This window comes from Solea senegalensis, linkage group LG5 (genome assembly GCF_019176455.1).
Source record: "Solea senegalensis isolate Sse05_10M linkage group LG5, IFAPA_SoseM_1, whole genome shotgun sequence".
Lineage (NCBI taxonomy): Eukaryota > Metazoa > Chordata > Actinopteri > Pleuronectiformes > Soleidae > Solea > Solea senegalensis.
The window spans coordinates 4,588,725-4,610,710 of record NC_058025.1 but is presented as its reverse complement, the minus strand read 5'-3'; the positions used below and the strand labels follow the sequence as shown (position 1 = coordinate 4,610,710).

Sequence of the window (21,986 nt, the reverse complement as noted above, 5' to 3'; positions counted from 1 at the left end):
CACAACTCAAGCGTTTGTGTTGAAACGATATGTGTCGTCAAGCTGAGTTTTGGCGAATCTTCCTTTTCCACCACTTTGAAATTCGAAGCAGCAGCAGCTTCCACTGCTGTTCTCTATGTATTCCCAATTCCCAAAGCACTGGCACTCACTAATGATCCTGATGCTGCTGTTTGGACAAGTTTCACTTGGACTGGAAAAGGTCCTACAGGAAGGAGCCTGTTTTTTTATTGTTTTTAACCAGTGGCAAATTTTTCTCTTACAAACAGAAGCGTGCTTTTCGAGGGTGAAACTCGCATTTTATCTCCTCCTTTTTACACAGAGACACGCGTATAAACACATTCACGAGAGTCTCAGGAATACAAGGACATCGGGTCTCTGCGTTCTCTCCATTTAAGTCTCGACATCTTGCAACTTGTGTTTGTCTGATTGAGTTCAGATATCAAAAAGAAGGTCAACGACAAGGCACAAGTCTGCTTCCTGTGGTCTGCTGGTGTGGTTTGTGCATTATTGAACGGGCCACACGTTCTCGATGTTGCTCTTGGCTCTGAGTCGTGCGACGAGATGAAAGTTAAAGCTTCCACATGAGCAGGTATGGTTTTATCATTACTGGCCAGACAGGAACTATTTTTTATGTCTTTTATAAACAAACTGTAAAGGCGAGCGCGTCACGTCATGACACCCTCACACTTTACACAACAATGGCTGTTTATGAATTCATAATCCAGGAGACAAGTCAACTATGAATGTTACGTACTCTGTTTCTCGTGCAGCAGTTTCAGTTCAATTTTGTGGAAACAAACAAAACAAACACAAGTCTAACATTAAAGTGATAGCATTGTTTGAAGATTAAAGAACCTTTAAACCAGTGTTTCAGATTTGTATCCATTTTTAATCCGAGTCTCCAAACACGTGTATATCACTAGTTTTAAATGCAGAAAAGTGGCATGTTTTAAACTTCCTTTCTGGGTCGGGTAAAAGATGGCTGTGTGCATCAGCAGAAAAAACAAGATCGCAGCAGCTTCAGATTGTATTGCAGAGAATACGATGCAAAGAATGGTTAAGACAAGGCTAAACATTTGATTTGTATTTATTACTAATTTGCCTATGACTACATAATTTGTCTATCTTTTTGCCTTTCTTTCTTTTCTTCCTTCCTTCCTGCAGGAACGTCTCCAGGCCTCTTCATGAGGACCAGGCGCTGAGCGAGAGCGAGGGAGTGGACGGTGCCATGAGGAAAAGTGTGGGTAAAGCTCCCTCTCCTGGTCAGATACTGCAACTACAAAACAAGAGGCGTTTCATCTGAATGAGACTGACAAAAACAACAACAACAACAACAACAAAAACAAAAGAAATGTGGAAAACTAGAGATATATATATACACGAAACCTAATGTTCCCTTGCACAGAAAGGTCACAAACTAGGAAAATCACAGGTGTAAGTAATCAAACAAACGAGGCATGCTCGTCTAATGAGACTCACACGAGCTCGTTAACGAGATTAGTCACACCTGTGACATTTGTCAAACAGGAACAGCAGACACGGAATCACGTGGTTTGTTCTATTACCCTAACCCAGCATTCACAGGAATTTATTTGAATGATTTATTCATTTTTTTAATCTTACACTAGTCTTAAAAAAGTGGTGGAAATGATGGCTTTGAGGATTTATTTTGTACTATTTACAGACCCTGAAGGTCTGCACTGAACGATGATGAATGACCTTGGAGTATTTTTGTGTTTTTCTGTCTTATTCTAGATTCATATTTCATGGCTACGATGACATCTTAAACCTCTTACTTTGTGCGTTTGTCACTGTGTGTACTGTAAAAAATGTGATGCATGTTTTGGCAAAATAGACTGGCCACTAGGTGACACTGTAGCCTCAAAGCTGAAGTTTAAAAAAAAATCCTCAGGAAAACACAAAATCCAGTCCATAATCATGACAGACTTATATTTCTTTTCACAAGTGAGGGAACAGAGTGGTGCAAATGGAACATATGGATGTTGTTACACATGGATATTTATATATATATATATATATACATATACATATATATATATATATATATATATATGTATATATATATATATATATATATATATATATATGTGTATATATATATATATAACATAATCTGAGTCTGTGTTACAAACTGACAATAATTAACCTTCCTACGCACGACAAATTGATTTGCTGTAAAAAAAAAGAATTGATGCACGGCTCCCCCAACCAAACAGAAACATGTGACACACTCAAGAGCATTGTTCTCATATCACGGGAACAATGAGTAAAGGACAGAAATTACGGCCTCTGTGTTTGGCACCAGTTCCCCCCACTGCCTGCTTCACGCAGCTGTAAATAAAGGTAATTGTACAAAAGCGTAATTAAATGACATAAATCCTGTTTACAGCGTCTGGGCTTTACCGAGCCACTGAATCGTGGGAGGAAGGAAGCCCACTTTAGAGGTCTATACACACACACACACACACACACACACAAGTACACAAACACACGCACAGTGCCTTCCCTTGTCTCTGTGGATTTGAGGTACAGCTTTATTGTGGCTCTTGCTAATGTCACCTTATGTGAAACGCTGGTCAGTTACAGACATAACTCATGTGTTTCATTAGGGATGAGTAAGTGTGCGTGTGCGTGTTTGTGTGTTTTTTTGGAATGGCTCTCAGGTATTCTACACCACAGACAGCTCAACCCAGTGTCCATGACTATACCCGTGTCCTGATGGGAGGATATTATAGGAGTGCAGGCAGGGAATGGAGCACAGACGTGGACTTTCGTGAACAAGTAAACAGATTTGAACAAAATTTGGTGACTGTATATCGTATCAGACACTCTACCAACAGAGTTTCACCCTGCCCTCCCGTATGTCATCTCCATAACCCTACAATCCTGTACATTTGACCCACTGTTAGCAGCCTCCTGTCTACAGTTTTCAAGAAATCTGTATCTATTATAATGGGCAAAACTCTAAAAATAATCATATCTATGTCAAAACTCATCGGATTTAAACGAAAGTTGGCGTGGTATAGTATCAGACTCCGTACCAACAGACCAAGTTTCATCCTTCCATCCTCTACCATCTCCATAATCCTAACCCTAATCCTGTACGTTTTCCCCATTCTTAGCATCTTCCAGTTTTCAAGATATGCCCATCTCTTATAATGGGCAAAATTGTAGAAATTTGTATCGTAGTCAAAATTCATCGGATTTGAACGAAAATTGGTGTGGATATATAGTATCAGACTCCGTACCAACAGACCAAGTTTCATCCTTCCATCCTCTACCATCTCCTTAATCCTAAAGCTAATCCTGTATGTTTCAACTTTGTTAGCATCTTCCAGTTTTCAAGATATGCCCATCTCTTATAATGGGCAAAATTGTAAAAAATCATATCGTAGTCAAAACACATCGGATTTGAATGAAAATTGGTGTGGATATATAGTATCAGACTCCATACCAACAGACCAAGTTTCATCCTCTACCATCTCCATAATCCTAACCCTAATCCTGTACGTTTCCCCATTGTTAGCATCTTCCAGTTTTCAAGATATGCCCATCTCTTATAATGGGCAAAATTGTAAAAATTCGTATCGTAGTCAAAACCCATCGGATTTGAACGAAAATTGGTGTGGATATATAGTATCAGACTCCGTACCAACAGACCAAGTTTCATCCTCTACCATCTCCATAATCCTAACCCTAATCCTGGACACCTGTGTTAGCAGCTTCCTATCTACAGTTGATGACGGATCATCCTGAATTTCTCAAGATGGGTACGCAACCACCCAACTATGTTCTCTGTTATGAGAGGTTAAAAATAGTTCATGAGTTTAAAAACCACCACAACAATCTGAAGGCAGACTAAGGACATTTACTTACTCAGTTCACATTTGTCACAATGCAGAATTTATAGTGTTTACGTCTTCGTCTGCACCGGCCCTGACTGCTGTTCCGCTCCACGGACGCCTGCGAGAGTTGCACCGGATGATCACAGCGCTGATTGCACTTCAATTTTAATGGCGAGGACCAGAAAGATTCCAACGCTCCTCCTGGTGAGTTCACGCAGAGTGTTTGGCGCCATTAGCGATCCTCGGGAAGACAGATCGGTTGCATTACCAGTTGCCCTAATGTTCATTTATTATTTGCAATAACAAAATGGCATGTATTTGTACTGTCCCGATATTGATTGCGTTGTACAGTGTGGAGGATAGTGCTTTTTTCCACAACCTCATAAGTCATTTGAGTCATTTGTGGCAGTTATTAATGTGTGTATGTGTGATGAGGTGCCACTGAATCAACTCAGGGCTGCTCCTGTTGGATTCAGTGGAACATGCAGTAAGACATGATCCCACTCTGGCTGCCTTAATAGCCGGCTGCCTTCTGCCCACTCAGCTGTTGCCCATTAGCTCCACACTCAGTACACGGCTGATATAGGAGTGATTCCGGAGTCCCCCACGTACCGAAAAAGGATGTGCATGGCAGGGCTGACGATTAGAGATGATGCATTAGGAGCAAGCAGGTGAGGTGCCGAGGCCTCTGGTAGAAGTGGATGAACTCTTTAAAGCAGACCTCATCCATTCATCGTGCATCTCCGAGTGAAAGTGGGACAAAAAGGGAATGAAGATGAAATGGGGGAACAAGTCGGCAACGCTGAGGATAGAAAACCATGGGAAAAAGAATGCAGATGGATTTAAATGTAATACATTTAATAGAACTCAATATTAACCCTTTAGCCGCATGAGTTACACTTGTTACACTTTCATATCGCTTATTTAAAAGTGATATAAAGTAATTGTGCAAAAGTCACAAACATAGACAGTTTTTTCTTCTCTTTTTTGTTTCCAAATTTCACAAATTCAATCCGACTTGAAACACTTTGATTACTTTTTGCTTGGGCAGCCGAGATACTCACATTAAATAACTGAAATGCACCCAAACAGAGCAAAATTCTAGTTTGAGTAGTTTTGTTTGTTCTTCTTCTTCCTCACGCTCTTCACTGCGTGCTTTTGTTTAATTCATCTCGTCTTCATTTGTCACATTATTACCCGTGTGTGTGTTCTGTTTATATCGGTAGATGTTTAATTTCTTTGCAAGCAGCTGAATAAAAACCTAATTATCCACTATTATTCATTTTTAAGAAACCACAGTGTTGTGTTTTAACATACAAGCACAGGATTACTCTTTTTGGAGTGCCTTTTTTTAACAGCTTGTACATGAGGACAAGTGTCCTAAATAAGAGTACAGACATCTGCTTGTATGATAAATGGTAAACAGTCTGTATTTATATAGCACTTTTCTAGTTTTCACGACCACTAAAAGCTGCTTTTACTCACTCACACTTTCATACAGCGCAACCATGTGCATTTTAAACATTTTCTATCACTCATTTTTGCTCATTTCATGACACTTTTTCACCCATTTTCTATCACCCATCTTTCATACTGTTCGCACACTGCTGTCAGGAGCAACGCGGGGTTAAGTGTGTTGCCCAAGGAGCCGGGAATGAAACCCACAACCTTTGAGTTGAAAGACGACTCTCGCTCTACCCCCGAGCGACCGTCGCCCCCATTCTTGCCACATTGTCTTTAACGCGGTGCTTGAATGCAGGCTCACTGCTGAAAGCACCGGCGACTGAGGTGACTGTTAGGAATTACAGGTGAAAGTGAATTAAGCCGTGCGGATAAGGATCTAAATCATTCCCGCAGTAATGTTGGAGATGAATAATTCACCAGCAGAAATGGGAGGCTGCTGCTGCTGCTGCTGCTGCTGCTGCTCACGCCAATACATCTCCAGATTTCTCTCCTGCAGCCTACAGTCAAGCCGACCGTAATTGTTCAGGGCATGGAGTGGTACTTTAAAGTCCAGAACGATGTAGATCAGAGTTGCAGTGTGTTACTAGTCCATCATGCGTTACTGTGGAGCAGATGAAAAAGTCAGGGGCCCATAATGCCGCATTGCTGCTCGTGCACCACTGTAGGCCTACTGTATATCCCTGTATATCCTGTATGTGGCACAGGGTGCAGAGAGAAGAGCGTCTGAATCAAAGGAGGAGAGTAACGGCACTAGTTAGAATTTAATGAGGGCCCATGAAGTGGAAAAAGATCTCGGTGTGGAAGACTTCTGGGAGGGGAAAAAAAGCCAGAAAACTGACTGGCTGGGAGGGAAAAAAATTCACCCCCAAAGCAGTGGAAGCAAGGTTTTGATCCAGCTGGAACAACTCTAAACACATCTGAGCGTTTCTTTGAAACTTTGAATTCTCGCACGATCGTCAGAGCTGCATAACAACGACAAAGCACGTATATATACTGAACTCCAGGCCTCCGACCTCTCTCTCTCTCTCTCTCTTATCTTCCAAACGGCATGTTATTGGCAGAGCACTTCTCTGCAGCAGAAGTGAAACCAACAATATTACGGCCACCGCTCCCAGTGGATTGTTCCATAGCTGTTCACTCAAAAGGTCAATAAAAGCCATCTGTCTCTCCGGCTCTCTCTGTACTGTCTCTCACTCTGAATCCCTATGGTGTCTGGATGGAGATGACAGAGCAGTCTGCTCCCTCCCCTCCCTGACTCTATGACCCTCCCTGTTTCTCTTCCTCCTCCTCCCTTACTCCCTCCATTTCTGCCTCAAGTGGTCATCCCCTCACTCGAGCAGTCACCTGGTCGTCATGTTTAGAAGAGGAACAAGTTGTTACTAATAATATTTAGATCATAGAGTTGAATCCTAATGTAAATCCACAGAGAAGCCAACATTTATTCATTATTTTCTTACATTATCAAAAGCAGGTTCTTCTTCTTCTTCTTCTTCTTCTTCTTGCTCTTTCATCTATTTTGCTCCCAGGCTGCCACGTCTTACTTTTCTTACTCTGGCAGCTGATAATGCAGATTTTGTTTCAGGATTTTTCTCAAACGCAGCGTTGCTTATTCTCTTTGCTTCACCCACAGGATGACTACTGAGGAGGAGGAGGAGGAGGAGGTGCTCTATAGCTACACTGCATTTACCCTTTCCCTGAACTTGAGAGTTGTTCAACCTCCGGTGTTCATCTTGGATGTGCGGCAGCTTTTTTATCCATACAGGTTTTATGATTGCGCTTTTATGATCTTTAGAGGACAGAGTGTTCTGTTGCAGTCCTTCTAATTACGGCTTGTGTAAGACATATTTAAACTGTCACTTTTGCAGACTGCAATTACCATAATGTGATAACCCCGGGGTCAAGACTGAGGTACTTGTGGTTTCATGTGCCACATCTATGTGTTACAGTTAAATGAATGTAAATGAAATCTGCTCCATGTGAGAGGTTGATAAAAGTGGTGGGTGGGTGGGTGGTTGGGGGATGGCACTTTAACCATTCAGTATTAAAGGCGATATATGTAAACAAAGCATTTAAAACAGTTACTGCAATCCCCAGTGAATATGAATACATTGCAGGGCCGTGGGGCTGCCAGCATTTTTTTTTTAGTGTTTTGTTTAATATCCTCTTCACAACCCGATTGTGACCAATTAATGAATGCACTGTCACAAAAATGAACAATGTCAGTCACCTGTGGAACAAACAGGCCTGTAAAAACACCATCCAATCATACACTTCGCGCACTCATGGCACATGCTCAGAAGAGAAAGTCAAAGCTCACACTAGCTCACGCTGGCTCACACTAGCTCACTCTGGCTCACGCTGGCTAACACTAGCTCACTCTGGCTCACACTAGCTGCTGGCTCACACTAGCTCACTCTGGCTCACACCAGCTCGCACTGGCTCACACTAACTCACTCTGGCTCACGCTAGCTCACACTGGCTCACTCTGGCTCACACTGCTGCACTGGCTCACAACTCTGGCTCACGCTAGCTCACACTGGCTCACTCTGGCTCACACTAGCTGGGCTGGCTCACACTAGCTCACTTTGGCTCGCTGGCTCACACTAGCTCAGCTCACATTGGCTCACACTAGCTCACTCCGCTCGGCTAACACTAGCTCACTCTGGCTCACACTGCTCGTGCTGGCTCACACTAGCTCACTCTGGCTCACACTAGCTGGCTCACACTGGGCTCACACTGGCTCACAGCTGCACTGGCTCACACTAACTCACTCTGGCTCAGCTCGGCTCACACCTGCTGGCTCACACTGGCTCACAGCTCACACTGGCTCACTCTGGCTCACACTAGCTCACTTTCACACTAACTCACTCTGGCTCACGCAGCTCACACTGGCTCACTGCTCGTGCTGGCTCACACCAGCTCACTTTGGCTCTCGCTGGCTCACATCTCATTGGCTCACACTCACACTGGCTCACTCACCTCACACTGGCTCACACCTCACTTTGGCTCTCGCTGGCTCACACTAGCTCACGCTATCTCACATTGGCTCACACTAGCTCACTCTGGCTCACGCTAGCTTGCGCTGGCTCACGCTGGCTCACGCTAGCTCAATAAATTCAACGAGACAATTGTTATGGCACTGTTATGGCAGAATAACAACACCTGGTGCCAACAACAGGTATTGGTCGCAAACGAAAGACGTTTTTTTAGGGAAAGCTACTGCCGAGAAAAAGGCCGATGCAGAGCGATCTAAGATCTAAGAGTATTCGCCGTCACTTTGTCAATTGAGCGAGTATCCAAAAAAGTTAGCGCCACCGAAAAGTACTGAAAGTCGGTGCTTGTGAATCTGTGTTTGTTGACATGTTCTTGTGCTCTGGAGACGTGGCTACGGAGGGAAGTCCAAAGAATGGGGCTTGGACCTTTGGATTCAAAATGTAGCCTGCTTGAACAACCTTTAAAAAGTCATGGTTTAAACAACGGGGGAGTCTGAAATCCCCAATAATAGTAAAATATATCAGTATGTCTTTACTCCCTCATTACATGCCAACTCCTGAACATTTTCCAATGTCTCCACTAACAAACCGACCGCTGTCCCCGCTGTCACTTACATTCCCTCTTGTAAGAGAGCAGAGAAATGACAGCAAATGACCACGCTGCCAAACACTTCCAGTAGCCGTGGCAACAGAAAATAGGACTCCCCCAAATGTCACAACACTGGCAAACATAAGATGTCACACTTGTACCTCGTGTTCATACACAAACACATGCCGTTAGGGCCATAAATATTTGGGCAAAGACTTATTATTATTATTATTATTATTATTTGCATTAACCTTACGCCCATTTTCAGGTGTGAATTCCAGCTGACACTGAGGGGTCAAAAGGCCAATAAAATATCACAGAACAAAGAGTAAGAAAAAAATCGACACCATTACACCATTATTGAACAACACCAGCAGAAAATGCGATTAACTTCCAATAGACATTCAGAACAAAGACACTTAAAAAAAATGCATTTAAAGTCAAAGAACTGAGCTTAATTACATCAGCAGACGTTTGAAGGAAAGCGAAATTCAATTTCAAACTCTCAAAGAACCATAGCTGCATCGAATTAAAGCCGAGATACTTTGTTCCGTTTATTCTGGTGAAAATGACACCGAGGTGTGTAATGAAATATTATGATATAGCCACAGGGGGAGCTTTTCAAGGATATAGATGAAAACACTTAGTCAGTGTGTGAATATGATAGGATGCCTGCTGAGAACAGCCTTTGTCAGATTTGATAAATATGTCGCTTCTTCACAGAAATGATTAAAAAAAAAAAAAAACACGGTGACTTTTTTGTTACCTTTCACAAACCACTTTACCAGCTGTAGTTTTCTAATTTTTTTTTTACCTTTCCACCTTCGTTGTTTCGCTTCACTTTTGAACCCCACAGGAGCCGAAGGGCTACATGTTCTATTCAGAGTGCCTGCCCGCCTGCCTGCCATCAATTCCCATTCATAAACCCAACTTTGAAAGATGTGATGGAGATGGAGGGATCTGGGGCTGAGTGAGTGAGGGAGGGAGGGAGGGAGGGGGAGAAAAAATGAAAGAAAGAAAGAAAGAAAGAAAGAAAACAGGCAGCTGAGGCAAAACTGCTGTCAGTGCCTGTGTATGAATTTTGGAATGGTGCCTGTGCAGGAGCGTCTTCCTCTGCGTTTTTTTTCTTTGTCAGGGTTGAGCCTGGTTTTCAATCCCCATTGGTGTGTGTTTGTATACAGGGATGCTGCATTTTGGAAGTGTCTATTTAGCAGTGGAGAGGAGAGAGAGAAAGAGAGAGAGAGAGAGTATTCATGTGGGTGCTTCCAAGTAGAACGAGTCACGTGACCCATCAGAGAGTCATTCACTGCATGTCTTGCTGTTCCAACCTGAGTGGAGACAAGAGGCTGCTGTTTGTTTTTTGAAGTAAAACAACGTAGGATTTGCTCGCGGGGGCCCCCTACAGTTGGTGAAGGGTATTGTCTGTGATAACTTTCACGAGTATTTATTGCTAAGCCAGCGATTACGGCGAAGTATGACTTAATATATGTCGTAAAGTAGTATTTTGGCTTTTTATATTCTTTTTGTCTGAAATAAAAGCGAAAACTAGAGTTTAAAAAAAAACTCACAACTAACTGAAATGAACTGTGCGTTTATGTTGATAAAACTAACTAAAAATGAGCTTAAACTAACATTGGAGTGAATATGTGCTTAGTTTTTCTCCTACACAATCCTTTTGGGTTCATATGAAGTCATTTTTTTTGGTTGTGTTTGAGACAGACTTTTCATTCCTAATCAAATGATGTTTTAATTGAACCTTTAAATGTCTTCTCGTGATGAGAGACACTCGTCCGTCGTCAGTGTCGTATGAAAAAGACCTCATTTGTACAACAAATGACTGGCTAAACAAAAAGCATGTGATCCTTTTTCCAGGTTTGAAATATTGAGTTCGTCCAGCTCGAGGAGCTTTTGTTGCCGCTGTGGGTTCACGGCCATCGTGTGCTTTTCGCCAAGGGCTTTGAGAGGCGCCGTTCAACTGAACTCAGGCCAACCTGAACTGGGCCTGTTCCTTTCATCCAAACATCTGTGATACCCAAAGAACATCCATGGAAGAGCTCGGTCCACAGAGAGGAAGAGGAACAACAAAAAGCGTTTAGAGCCCTCCGTGCGTCCCTCTGTCCCAGTCCTGCCTCTGTGTCTCTGTGAGACACCAGCCTTTCATTCCACACACAGTCAGTCAGCTGTGCCTTTGGGACTTGCATTGTCTCTGTTGGAGCTCGGCCGCCGCCGCCGCCACATCCTGACAACGCTGACAAAAAAACCCTAATTGAGATCAAAGTGTTTTTATGCATGGATTCTTACTGTGCCGCTCTGGCTTTGTCAAAGTTTGACCTGCCCTGGGTTACTTAGCGACTACTGTTATGAATATATATGGCAATTAAAAAAAAAACAAAACAACCAGAATAACAGAAAATGTGTCATCATGCAGCAGCTGCTGATGCTGCTGCAGCCTTTGGACCTGATCAGTATTTCAAGTCTGCTCCACTTCATTACGTGTCACAGTTGGATGATTGGATGATGTCCAGATGGGGGCGCTATTAAGCCACCCAGCAGCAGCAGCAGCAGCAGCAGCAGGGGTGCACCACTGCACAGCTTCTCCACCTCTCCGAGTCTCAGTCCTGGGAGAGAACGCTGCAGATCTACATCAGAACTTATGGTAAACAGAGCCTGCGAGAACTAGTGAAAAGTGCTGACTCTCTCAGAGTCGAGGACAGTTTGTTCCCAATGGAGAGCAATCGCAGCGATAAGGTTCCTCCTCCTGTATTGTACACACACATTGATATCTCGCCGCTGTTTGTCTTCGGCTGACTGCAGTGAATGTGAGATCGTGCTCGGGGTTTGCGCGTGAGAGAGGAGTCTGCAGACAAAGCTGACTGTTGTCGTACGGTGTGCAACTTCACGTGACATCAATCAATCAGGATTTGTATTTGCACACAGAAAAATCACAATTTGCCTGATGGGATTTCTTTTATCTTAATCTTATTCCTTTAGGCCTCACAACACGAGAGTTTCTGTCGCAACTGGAGGAATTCACCCACGTTCATATATACACTCTACAGTCAGGTCTGATAGTATTGCTTGACAGCCCATTCCCTCTGTTTACAGCTGACGACAAATGCATTTTTTAAATTCCCCCTTTCTCCCGACTTGAAGAACATTTTAAGTCTGTTTTTTCATTGTATTCTGTACATTTTAAACATATTTGATGACGTTTCTATTGCATGCTGGGTGTTTGAAAAGGTGTACGCTTGTCTTTTTAATCTCAATTACTATTATTCCTGGTGAAATGAAGCCTTTAAATATAACACAAGTTGTAGTTTGTGTACCTGCAGAAGTACTTGAATCATATTTGGGCAGCTCTTTTATGTGTGAGTGTGTGTTATGTCATGAGTTGAATCTCTACAGTGAGAGCAACTAGGGAGAGGGAGAGAGAGACAGTTTCTTGGCAAAAGAAGAGGTTGAAATATTTCCTCTGTGTCCGTGGAAGAGGAGAAAAAAAACATGGCAGAGAAAACAACAACAAATGATCAGCTGCATCTCCCTCTCCTCTCCCTCCATCTCTCATCTTCTCACATTGTCTGACTTTACACTCACACTCCATCTGTGCTGCACCGCCTCGGATAAAAGCATCTGTAGAGATGCTTCATTACTGGGGGGGAACAAAAAAAAGAAAAGAATAGAAGACGATATCTTTCCCTGTTCATTTTCTATCTGGATGCAGATCACACTGCAGAGACTGAGAGGTTTATTAGAGTGAAAAAATTCTCTTTTGTAGCGTCTCTGTCAAGGTTACTCGTTCTTGTCAAAGTGACGCTTCGTTCTGATGAATCAGAGACAGAAACGATGTCGTTTAACCATATATTAGCCACTTCTGCCTCCTGTTATCTAAATAATGCTATCTATGACCTGAACTGGAAAATAACATAATGAGGTTGTCGTCACAAGGACCTGGAAAGGAGGAGAAAAACACTGAAGAAAAGCACTGTGTGCGTTTAATTGAGAAGAAATGGAGCGAATTCAAAATGCAATGTATATTGTATGACGTTTTAGGGAGCAAGAGAGAGAGAGAGAGCGTGCCACATTAACATACTGTGTGCCTTAAAGTGGGGAAGGTGTAGAGTGAAGAATGCATGATTATTTAAAATGACAAAAAAGTTTCTCAGCCTGAAACTTGCCACCATTAACGCTCCGTTAGTAGAGTAGCTACTGTTCCATTATTGAACTGAGGACTGTTCTGGGGTCTGCGGCGGGCAACGCAGACTTCAGCTCGGGTCCCTGCCAGCTCTGTGCACCTGTTCTTTTTATATCAAAGTCAATGTGCAAAAGCCCTGGAGTGACACACGACTGTTTTTCCACTACTCTGGCTTCACAACCTCTTTGTGTTCTAACAACTGGGCAGCGGGAAGGGCTTTGAAAAGTGGCTGAGAGCACGTACATGGTCATGTCGTGTTCTCTAAAGCAAAGCATTTCAACGTTAATAATGAAGTGTGAAGCATGAAGATTAAAATATGGCAAAGTGGAAAAAAGGGCCGGGTTTTTAATGATACGCACAATATACGCAACGTGCAGCAACACAACGGTAACTTGTGACAAAAACACACATTTGCCATTTAATATTAGACGCTATATAAACATAAATCATACATTACACTTTCTGTGGCAGCAGTACAGCACCACACACAGGCCTGACTTCAAGTAACAAAGACTTTGAAAGTTCTGTTTCCATGTGAAGAAAGCTCTTGTTATTTGGGACCAGTGACATAATAACATAATGACCTATAAACAAAAAGGACTCCAAATGTTTCCCCGTAGTTTTTTATTTTTTTTACCAAACATATTATGAACAATCTGAAGTTTCATGAGGCAAAATAAAGGCCAAAAAAACAACCAAAATAACTAAATATTAAGTTTTCTATGTACACGTTTGAGTGGATCTACAAAGGCACAACGCCACAAGTATCTGGAACTGAAAAAACATTGTACGAATTCATCCTGCGGGCCGGAGTTGACCCTCTGGAGGGCCAATTCTGGCCTGCGGGCCTTACATTTGACACCAGAGAATAAAGGTGTCTGCTTTCTCTATATTAAATTACATGTCATTTAGCAGACGCTTTTATCCAAAGCGACTTACAATGGAATCAAGTACAATTAGCCAGGGGTGGAATCGAACTTGCGACCATGATGTCTTTGGTACACAAGGTAGGGTCTTAACCACTGAGCCACTCCACCCCAATGGTGTCTATACTGGACACCATTGGTTCCCACATTCCCAAACCTACTTTGTGACCACACATTGCCACTAATTAATATGTCACTGCCACACTTCCTTCCTTCCGTCCTTCCTTCCTACCTATGCCATGTCTGGGGCACTTGTCTCCCCCCCCCCAAAAAAAACCCCACGGGTCGACTTTGTATCCTGTGAGCATTCATCTCCCACTGTATCAGCCAATCCCTGGAGGTTCTCCTCGACTAATTGTGTGGCGTTCCCGGGGGCTGAGGCGCAGCGCAGAGCCACATACTGTAGATATGTACTCTGACGAAGTGGGAGGTTGCGCTCACACTTCATCTTCCCGCATTGACAGTTCCCCCACTTCTCCACAAGTCAGCATCTTTGAGGCGTGAGTGTGTAGAGAAGGTGTTGGGGGGGAAAAGAGGATAAGCACCGAGCGGGGGAAACTTGGGGAGTTCAGCGTGTCCTTGAAACTTCATCGACTGACAGTGTGCAGTGTTCGGGGGTATTTTTCTTTTTGTGCTGTTGTTCAGCAGCTGGAAGCCGACGCCGCTTTCACCTCTTCCTGTCGTCATGCTGCTATGATTGGTGGCCACGCTGTTACTGAATGCAATCCAGTCTTGTATGAATTGCCTGAAAGAGATAAAAGTATATGACGTTTACTGAACTTTTTAGAAGTAAAAGTATTAAAAAGGTTGCGGGTTCAATTTTCTGGCAAACACAAAATACATATATCTGTATACTTATAGCAACTCCAAATCAAATCAGAAGAGTTGGTATTATGGTCTAGCTTTTCTAGTCTTGATGAGCTACTTTACACTACAGTTAAAGTACAGGGCGAGCCCGTGGCCAAGTGGAAAGGGAACTTGACTTGTAACCAGAGGGTCGCCAGTTCAAATCCCCACCCGGCCAAAAAGGGCTGGGGTACCCCTGAGCAAGGTACCCAACCCCCAATGCTCCCCGGGCGCCACTCAGTGTGGCAGCCCACTGCTCCTAATTCTAGGATGGGTCAAAATGCAGAGGAATACTTTCCCTAAGGGGATTAATAAAAACTAACTTTAGTTTTAACCCATTCACACACTTCAACATGGGGTTAAGTGTCCTTGCTCAAGGACACATATTATAGCAGAGCCAGGAATTGAATCCACAACCTTCCAGGTGAAAGACAACTCGCCCTACCACTGAGCCATAGTTTTCACTTTTTTTAAAAAAATACGTTTACTTCTTAAAACTTAAGTACATTTTTTTATCAGAAAATTACTACTTTGATACTTCAGTAGTGTCACATACTAAAGTATTTTTACTTATATGGGACATTATATATAAAAAATAGTAATAAGATATACAGTTTTTTATTCACTCTGAGAGATAAACGTGTCGCTCTGAGGAAGTCGAGTCAAAGTCACTTCCTCCGAAGAAAATAAAAGCCCTACGCTGCTCTTCACTGAGTTTCGGCAAATTATAATTTATTATATAATAATAAAGTGGGGGGAAAAAATGGGTGAAACAGCCCTTTAAGTAATATTATAAAAAAGTGTCTTTAGCAAAGTCATTTCCTGTCACTCTTCTTCTTCTTCTGATTTTATTTAATAGTACAAGTAACAAAAAATAGTTACATGTGAATGTCACAGTCAAGTACGGTAACGAAGTACTTGTACTTTGTTCCATTACGACACTGAATGCATCACATCGACTGGGCGGCTTTGTGAGACGCTCGTAACAGAGCTGCTTATTACAGTTCCTCCAACTCACCCAGACAGGTCATTTAGCCTGAGCGACCACAGATGATTATATAACCATCGGTCACAGTCGTAATAAGTCCACTCATCCCAGACCAACAGTTACAAACGCATGCAAAGGATTAAATCAAATAGTATTCTTTATTAGATAACTGTGGATGCGTTACACCACGCTCAGCTCCACCCTCTTCTTCCTCTGAAGTGCAAATGAGTCTATAATTAGATTCCTCACGTGAGAGATGCAGAAGAAATGATGTCATTACAGTGGAAGACTTTCAGGGAAGCTTCTTCGTTTTTTGCGTCCGCGTGCAGTTAAACAATCACCGCGTGGTGATAAGGCCAGTGCGGAGGTGATCTTTAATGACTTGCACTTTGTTTTAATTAGCGTCCGTGCACCCGGGGGAACGCAAAGCATTCGGGGAGACGATCACAAATAATGAACTTGCCCAGATATTGGCTGTAATGAAGGCATAAACTGTGGGGAAACCCCTCCAAGACCATGGACACACACACACACACACACACACTCCAAGAACGACTCATGAAATGACTTGGGCATAATCCGCCTGTAATATATTCACTCTCTTTCTCCTCGGCTGCTTCGTTCCTGCAGTGGAGACACCGTACAAGCAAAGGCGGTCCAAAACTATGCGACTGTACTGATAACACCTTTCCCTGTGACATGCACTTTTCATAAGTAACGCACCGCGGCGCGGTCCTTGACCGGAAAATACCATTGTGTCTAATTGGTCCTCACTTGTCAAGAGCAGATTTGGATTCTTAAAAGCTTCGGTTAGAGCGCATAATAGCAAAGAATGGAGCTGATATTTATAGTTGAGAAGAAGAACAGTGTGACAGCCCTCTTAGAAGTGCCGGTGTCCGTGTGAATCTGTGCTTTCATGGGGAAAATGGGGCTTTTTCGCCTATAAGAGTTCAAGCGCTTCCTAAATGACCTCTCAAAAATGCCGGAGCAAAATTTTGCACCCGAGTGAAGCGTTGTAGACTCGCTGCAGGCCGCTCTGTTTGATGAGTAACAAACTAAAACTAAAAGTAAACCGCAGATCAGAGCTATCTCTAGACCTCCTTTCTCTAGAAGTCATGATGAAGCGCGGCTCGTGTCCTGGAGTCTGGAGGGCATGGACTCACGCGATGGGCCGCCTGGCATCCTTTCACCGTGATGGTTTTACGACTTCTTCTGAGAGAAGAGAAGTTGTGTTTGAAATAGTGAGAGCTGAGCATTCGTCTTGGTAAACAAACAAGCAAAAAGGCAATTTCGGTGCAGACTTGACAACGACTGTGTTATGCAGTGTTGAAACAATTTCCCAGACTCACTCACTTGACAAGAAACTTATGGAAATGATGCAGCACTTGAATTTGTGTCTCCTGCTGCTTTTTTGCCCTCACGGTGCATGTTAACATGGATCTATAGGTGCTGAGGAGCATCTATATTAGTCTGTGAGTGTGTGTGTGTGTGTGTGTAGAAGTTGAATGAAATGGGTTATAATCTGTTATTCTTCTGGCAAACTAATGGTCAGAGACTCTAATCCGCATTTTGTGTCTCCACTGGAGTGCACTCATTTACTTGAAATTAAAAATAGTGCAGATTACATATGAAATACAGGAAAACAGTATTGATTGTTTCAGAGAATTAAAATATGCACATTTACATAAATAACTTACACAAATATGTTACTATGTGCTAATTGAACAATAATTATTATTATGTTAATCATCAAAAACTGAGAAAAAATGGCCAATTATAACATTTATGAGGGCTTGTTGACAGAAACACATATACAAGTGCATAATAGCAAATGGTTTGGCTTTTGTAGGCTATGAATAGCGGCCAGAGCGTGCGGTGTGCATTTTGAAGTGGAAGCTTACTCGTACGGAACTTCGGTGGCCTTCACATGCCATTTTGTTTGCATCATAAACTCAAGCGGTAGCCAGTTGTGATGTCACCCACGAGAATCTGCCCGAAACACCCTTTTTGAAGCCTCAAGAATTGTGATTTGTCCTGCGTGCCTTACTTTCTCATCCATTTTACAAAATTGTCACTCTGTGTCAGCTGGGATTGGCACCCGCGACCCTCATGTTGGGGATAAAGTGGTAGAAGGATGGACATATAGTATTCTATTGAAAAATAGCTAAAACTACTGATTGAGAGCAGAAGAATATAAATCAAGTAGGATGTCGGGTCATTTTCCCACAGACTTTCCATTAGGGTTACTAAAGAAACAGAGGCGATAGATGGCAGCTGCCATGCAGCATACTCTTGCCTTTGTAATTTTATTCACAAAAGCCTCTCTCTTGCTCTCTCCTCTGTTGCTTTCCCCTTCAGCTACTAGCAAAGGTCAGTTCCTTCCATGAGCCGATACCCAACACGGCCGTAATTTATCAGCTCCTGCTTGTTGGCCTCATTAAATATCTCATAACTTCATCACCACAGAGCGCAGAGCTGGACAACCTGAATACTCCTGCATCCGGGAAGCCCAACACATATGCAGTGTAACATCTCTACAAATGGAAGAGAACACAAAGGCACCCCAAATCTTTAAAATGTTGTGTGTATAAGAAATAAGAGCAAGGGGTTAGAAAAGGATTTACACAAGGTCGTTTAAAATACCTATTTGATCTGCTGTATGTTGATGTCTTCTATTCTTACCCAGGCGCCCCTCTGTGGTGTACAGGACGGGGAAAACGGAAAACCAACCTTATCTGACTTGTAAAAATGACTTCAGGCATAAGGTAGACCTGAATAGCGCTTAACTTTTTAACATTACCCTGCTTTAACAAATGTGCAGCACCGTTTTAATACTCTGTCCTTGGATAATTATACCCAGAAGCAGAGGGTTAATTGAACTGAAAAAGGTTATTTGGGAGAGTTGAGCTGAAGAGCGGAGCGTGAGTGGGTGAACAATGCCCAACAGAAGAGATGAAAGAGGAAGAGGACTGGCTTCTTTTCATACTTGTCACCTCACTGCTACTTTTAATTTTCACTTGGTTCCACACAAGAAACGGTTTAAATTATAGTTGTATTTAGTTAATTTGACTAAAACCCCCTTTTAAAAACAGCAACAGGTAGTTGCAGCAACCGCAATTGGGGCAATTTTGATAATTTATTGTGCCCCACATATTCACTACTTCAATAATTGCTCACTGGTCCTCTGCTCTGTACCCGAGTAAAGTACCCTCTGTACCTAATAAAGTGACCAGTACATGTATCAGCACTGAATGACTGGGTCCAGAAAATAAATTGCTTTCAGCTTTAAATTTTGCATCATGTACAAGGAATGAGAACGGATGTTCATATTTGGGTAAACTTTATTTACAAAGACAAATAAGAGATTTCCATTCGCCTGTAGAGACAGAACTGGGATGGATAAATGCTCCAGCTGATGACCTATGGAGAGAGCAAGGAAACAGAACAAAAAAGGTGATTACATACCTTACACATATCTGATGACAGTGAAGCAATTTCTGAGTTAACACCAGAAAGATAAATGTGTCAAAATCCAACAATGACCTGCTCCCTCCTGCTACATATCAGTGTCTGTGCTAACTTGCTCGCGCCCACGCTTATCTAACCACCACAGCAGCATTGTGAACCCATGTGACGTTTGTTACCATCACTCTGTGACATTTAAGTAATTTATTTAAGGTATGTCACTGTGCGAAAAGCTAAAGAGACTAAATGAAGGACCGTCGGTGTCTGAGGCTTTTAAAATCAACGCTGAAGTAAATGCCAAATCATTCTGACACATTAATGAAAGCAGATACCGCTAGATAAACATAGCACTCATAATTACCATGGAAGCAGCAGAACAGGGCTGGGCCATTCTACTTCTTTAGGATCTGATGTCTGACAACAATGAAGGGAGCTGCGAAGCCACTGCCAAAGAACAGGACCATCATGCCCAGCAAGCGCCACTTATTCTCCACAGAGAAGGGCAAGTTCTGTCAAAAGACAATGGTTGTGATGACAATGAATGCATTTTGAACTCAATCACCAGAAAGCAACTTTTGTTTACTGAACCGGCATACTAGAAAACACCTGGTTCTCACATTAAAAACAGGGGACTGTGTAGCACATAAAAACAACACAAAGCAGACAAAAACAATTTGATGAGTCCAGGGTAGAAATGACAGCTGATATGAAGAGAATCTCTCAAGTTAAAAATAAAAATGGAGAGATTTTTTTTTTTACATTTCTATCATTCAGTTCATCTTATTTCTCTCCAAGTCAACACCAATACATTTAAAGAACTGTTGAATAATCGACAGACTAATTGATTGGAAAATCATCATTAGGTGCAGCACTAAACTGGGTTTCCCATTTCCCGGACCAACAATGAGGTGGAACTGCTAATTTAGTAAATTAATACAGAGAAATCAGTCATCTGTTTCTAAAATCTGAGATTAAATCTACACAACTACATTTTCGTTTGAAAGACATTATTACAGTCTTTTGATTTAATGCTATGTGATTTTCATTCTGTTAAGGGCTACTGCAACTTCTGAAGTTGTGTTTTCACCTGCAAACATAGTAGTATAGCCTATGTTTCTGACATTTCCAATCCAAGAAGGGGTTTATTAAATTCATAAAAAGTTGTCCTATGAAATATAAAAGTGCAGATGCAGCTTTAAATTGTGCACAAAAGTTCCATTCAACATTAAACGTTAGCAGAGAATATTAACTCCAAACTCAGTAACATATGTCCTCGGATGACCTGGTTAAACTGACACTGCATAAAAATTAGAGCTCTTATGTCAGCAGTTACCACAAAACAATGTAAAGCTAGGTATTAAAACTACTGAAGGAACATTGCAGAAAGTTTTTTTTTTTTTTTCCATTTCTTTCTTTCTCTTGGGCCCCAAAGTTTTAATCTTAACCTACATGTAACTTGTCTATGATTTACTTGTAATGTCTTGTGATTTATGTATTCTTTTGTATCATGTCCTGTTAAATGTCTACTGTAATAACCTGCCTTAGAACAACGGAAGAAAATTAGCTATTGTACTTCCGGCATATTTACGTTGTTGCTCTATGCTGCCATGTTGATGAATATGCATTGTCTTAATTCAAATAGATAAATAAATAAATAAATAAATAAAAGTAAATCATTAAAACATATCCCATCAAGTCAAACTGTACTCATAAACTTTGAAATTATTTAAAACTAGAAGAGGTCACAACCAATAACTCTGAAACGTCCACAGCAGTTCACTGTGACCTGCAGTTAGCACTGGAAACCAAAAAACGTAACATTTATTTACAGGTTGAACTTGTGATAAATGCGTCTAGCGGCGTGTCTTAAGTCTCTCTAATCTAACCTAAATATCAGATAAATTAAAATGGAATCGCTTACTTGTGAATTTACTAAGAAGGGACCACTTCTTTGGATGACACAATGCTAATGCTAACTGCCGTGTTTTCCATAAACACTGTGGTGCAGTCCTCGGTCTGTCCTTAACGTAGACATTTTGATTACGTGTATATAATAAATACATATGTGCATGGAAGACTGTCTGTGAAGTAGAATTATGCGAGCATTATGAGAACGTTCAAGGTAAATGACGGGACATGACCTCCAAACAGCGCTAGCTAACGTTAGCTTCTGGAAACAGACAAGGCCGCTTCGGAAAATACAACACTTTAAATAGTAATTCCGTTTTAAGTGCGTCAACTCACATTCCCTGGTCCTTCTGCATAGTGTGAAGAACGGACAGCGGATGTCGCGAATCGTCTCACGGCTTGTCCCAGCATGGTTAAATGACTGCTTTCTCCTCAGACTCGGCTAAACTGTGCACCGTGCGACCTTATCTTGTTCCTGTGACGGATGGATGGCGCAAAGGATTGTGGGGAACGGAAATGAGACTACAGTGTGTGGGGATTGTAGTTCAAACGGCTCGGGCGGCTGCAAACCGAACATTTGGATTGATTATCATTATTTTATCCTTTGAAGTAAGTAAATAAGAATAATTTCAGCGCTTTGGGGTGGCTAATTAACATTACACCGCAGTTTTGAGGTACAATACACATCTGGATTTGGAAAACTGGTGGGTGTAGTTTTCTGTTCCAACAAAGCATTAGAAAGGGAAGAA

The 21,986-nt window shown here is 42.1% G+C and overlaps 1 protein-coding gene across 1 annotated transcript; it reads right to left on the bottom strand.

Moving 5' to 3' along the window:
* Positions 1 to 19,187: 19,187 nt before the first annotated feature.
* On the bottom strand, positions 19,188 to 21,737 carry LOC122769036 (cytochrome c oxidase subunit 7C, mitochondrial). The gene is made up of 3 exons (XM_044025297.1): positions 21,574 to 21,737; positions 19,691 to 19,838; positions 19,188 to 19,284 (listed from the first exon to the last, which is right to left on the bottom strand). The coding sequence occupies exons 1-2, from the start codon at positions 21,646 to 21,648 to the stop codon at positions 19,722 to 19,724; spliced, it is 192 nt and encodes a 63-aa protein (XP_043881232.1). The 5' UTR covers positions 21,649 to 21,737; the 3' UTR covers positions 19,188 to 19,284; positions 19,691 to 19,721.
* Positions 21,738 to 21,986: the final 249 nt, after the last annotated feature.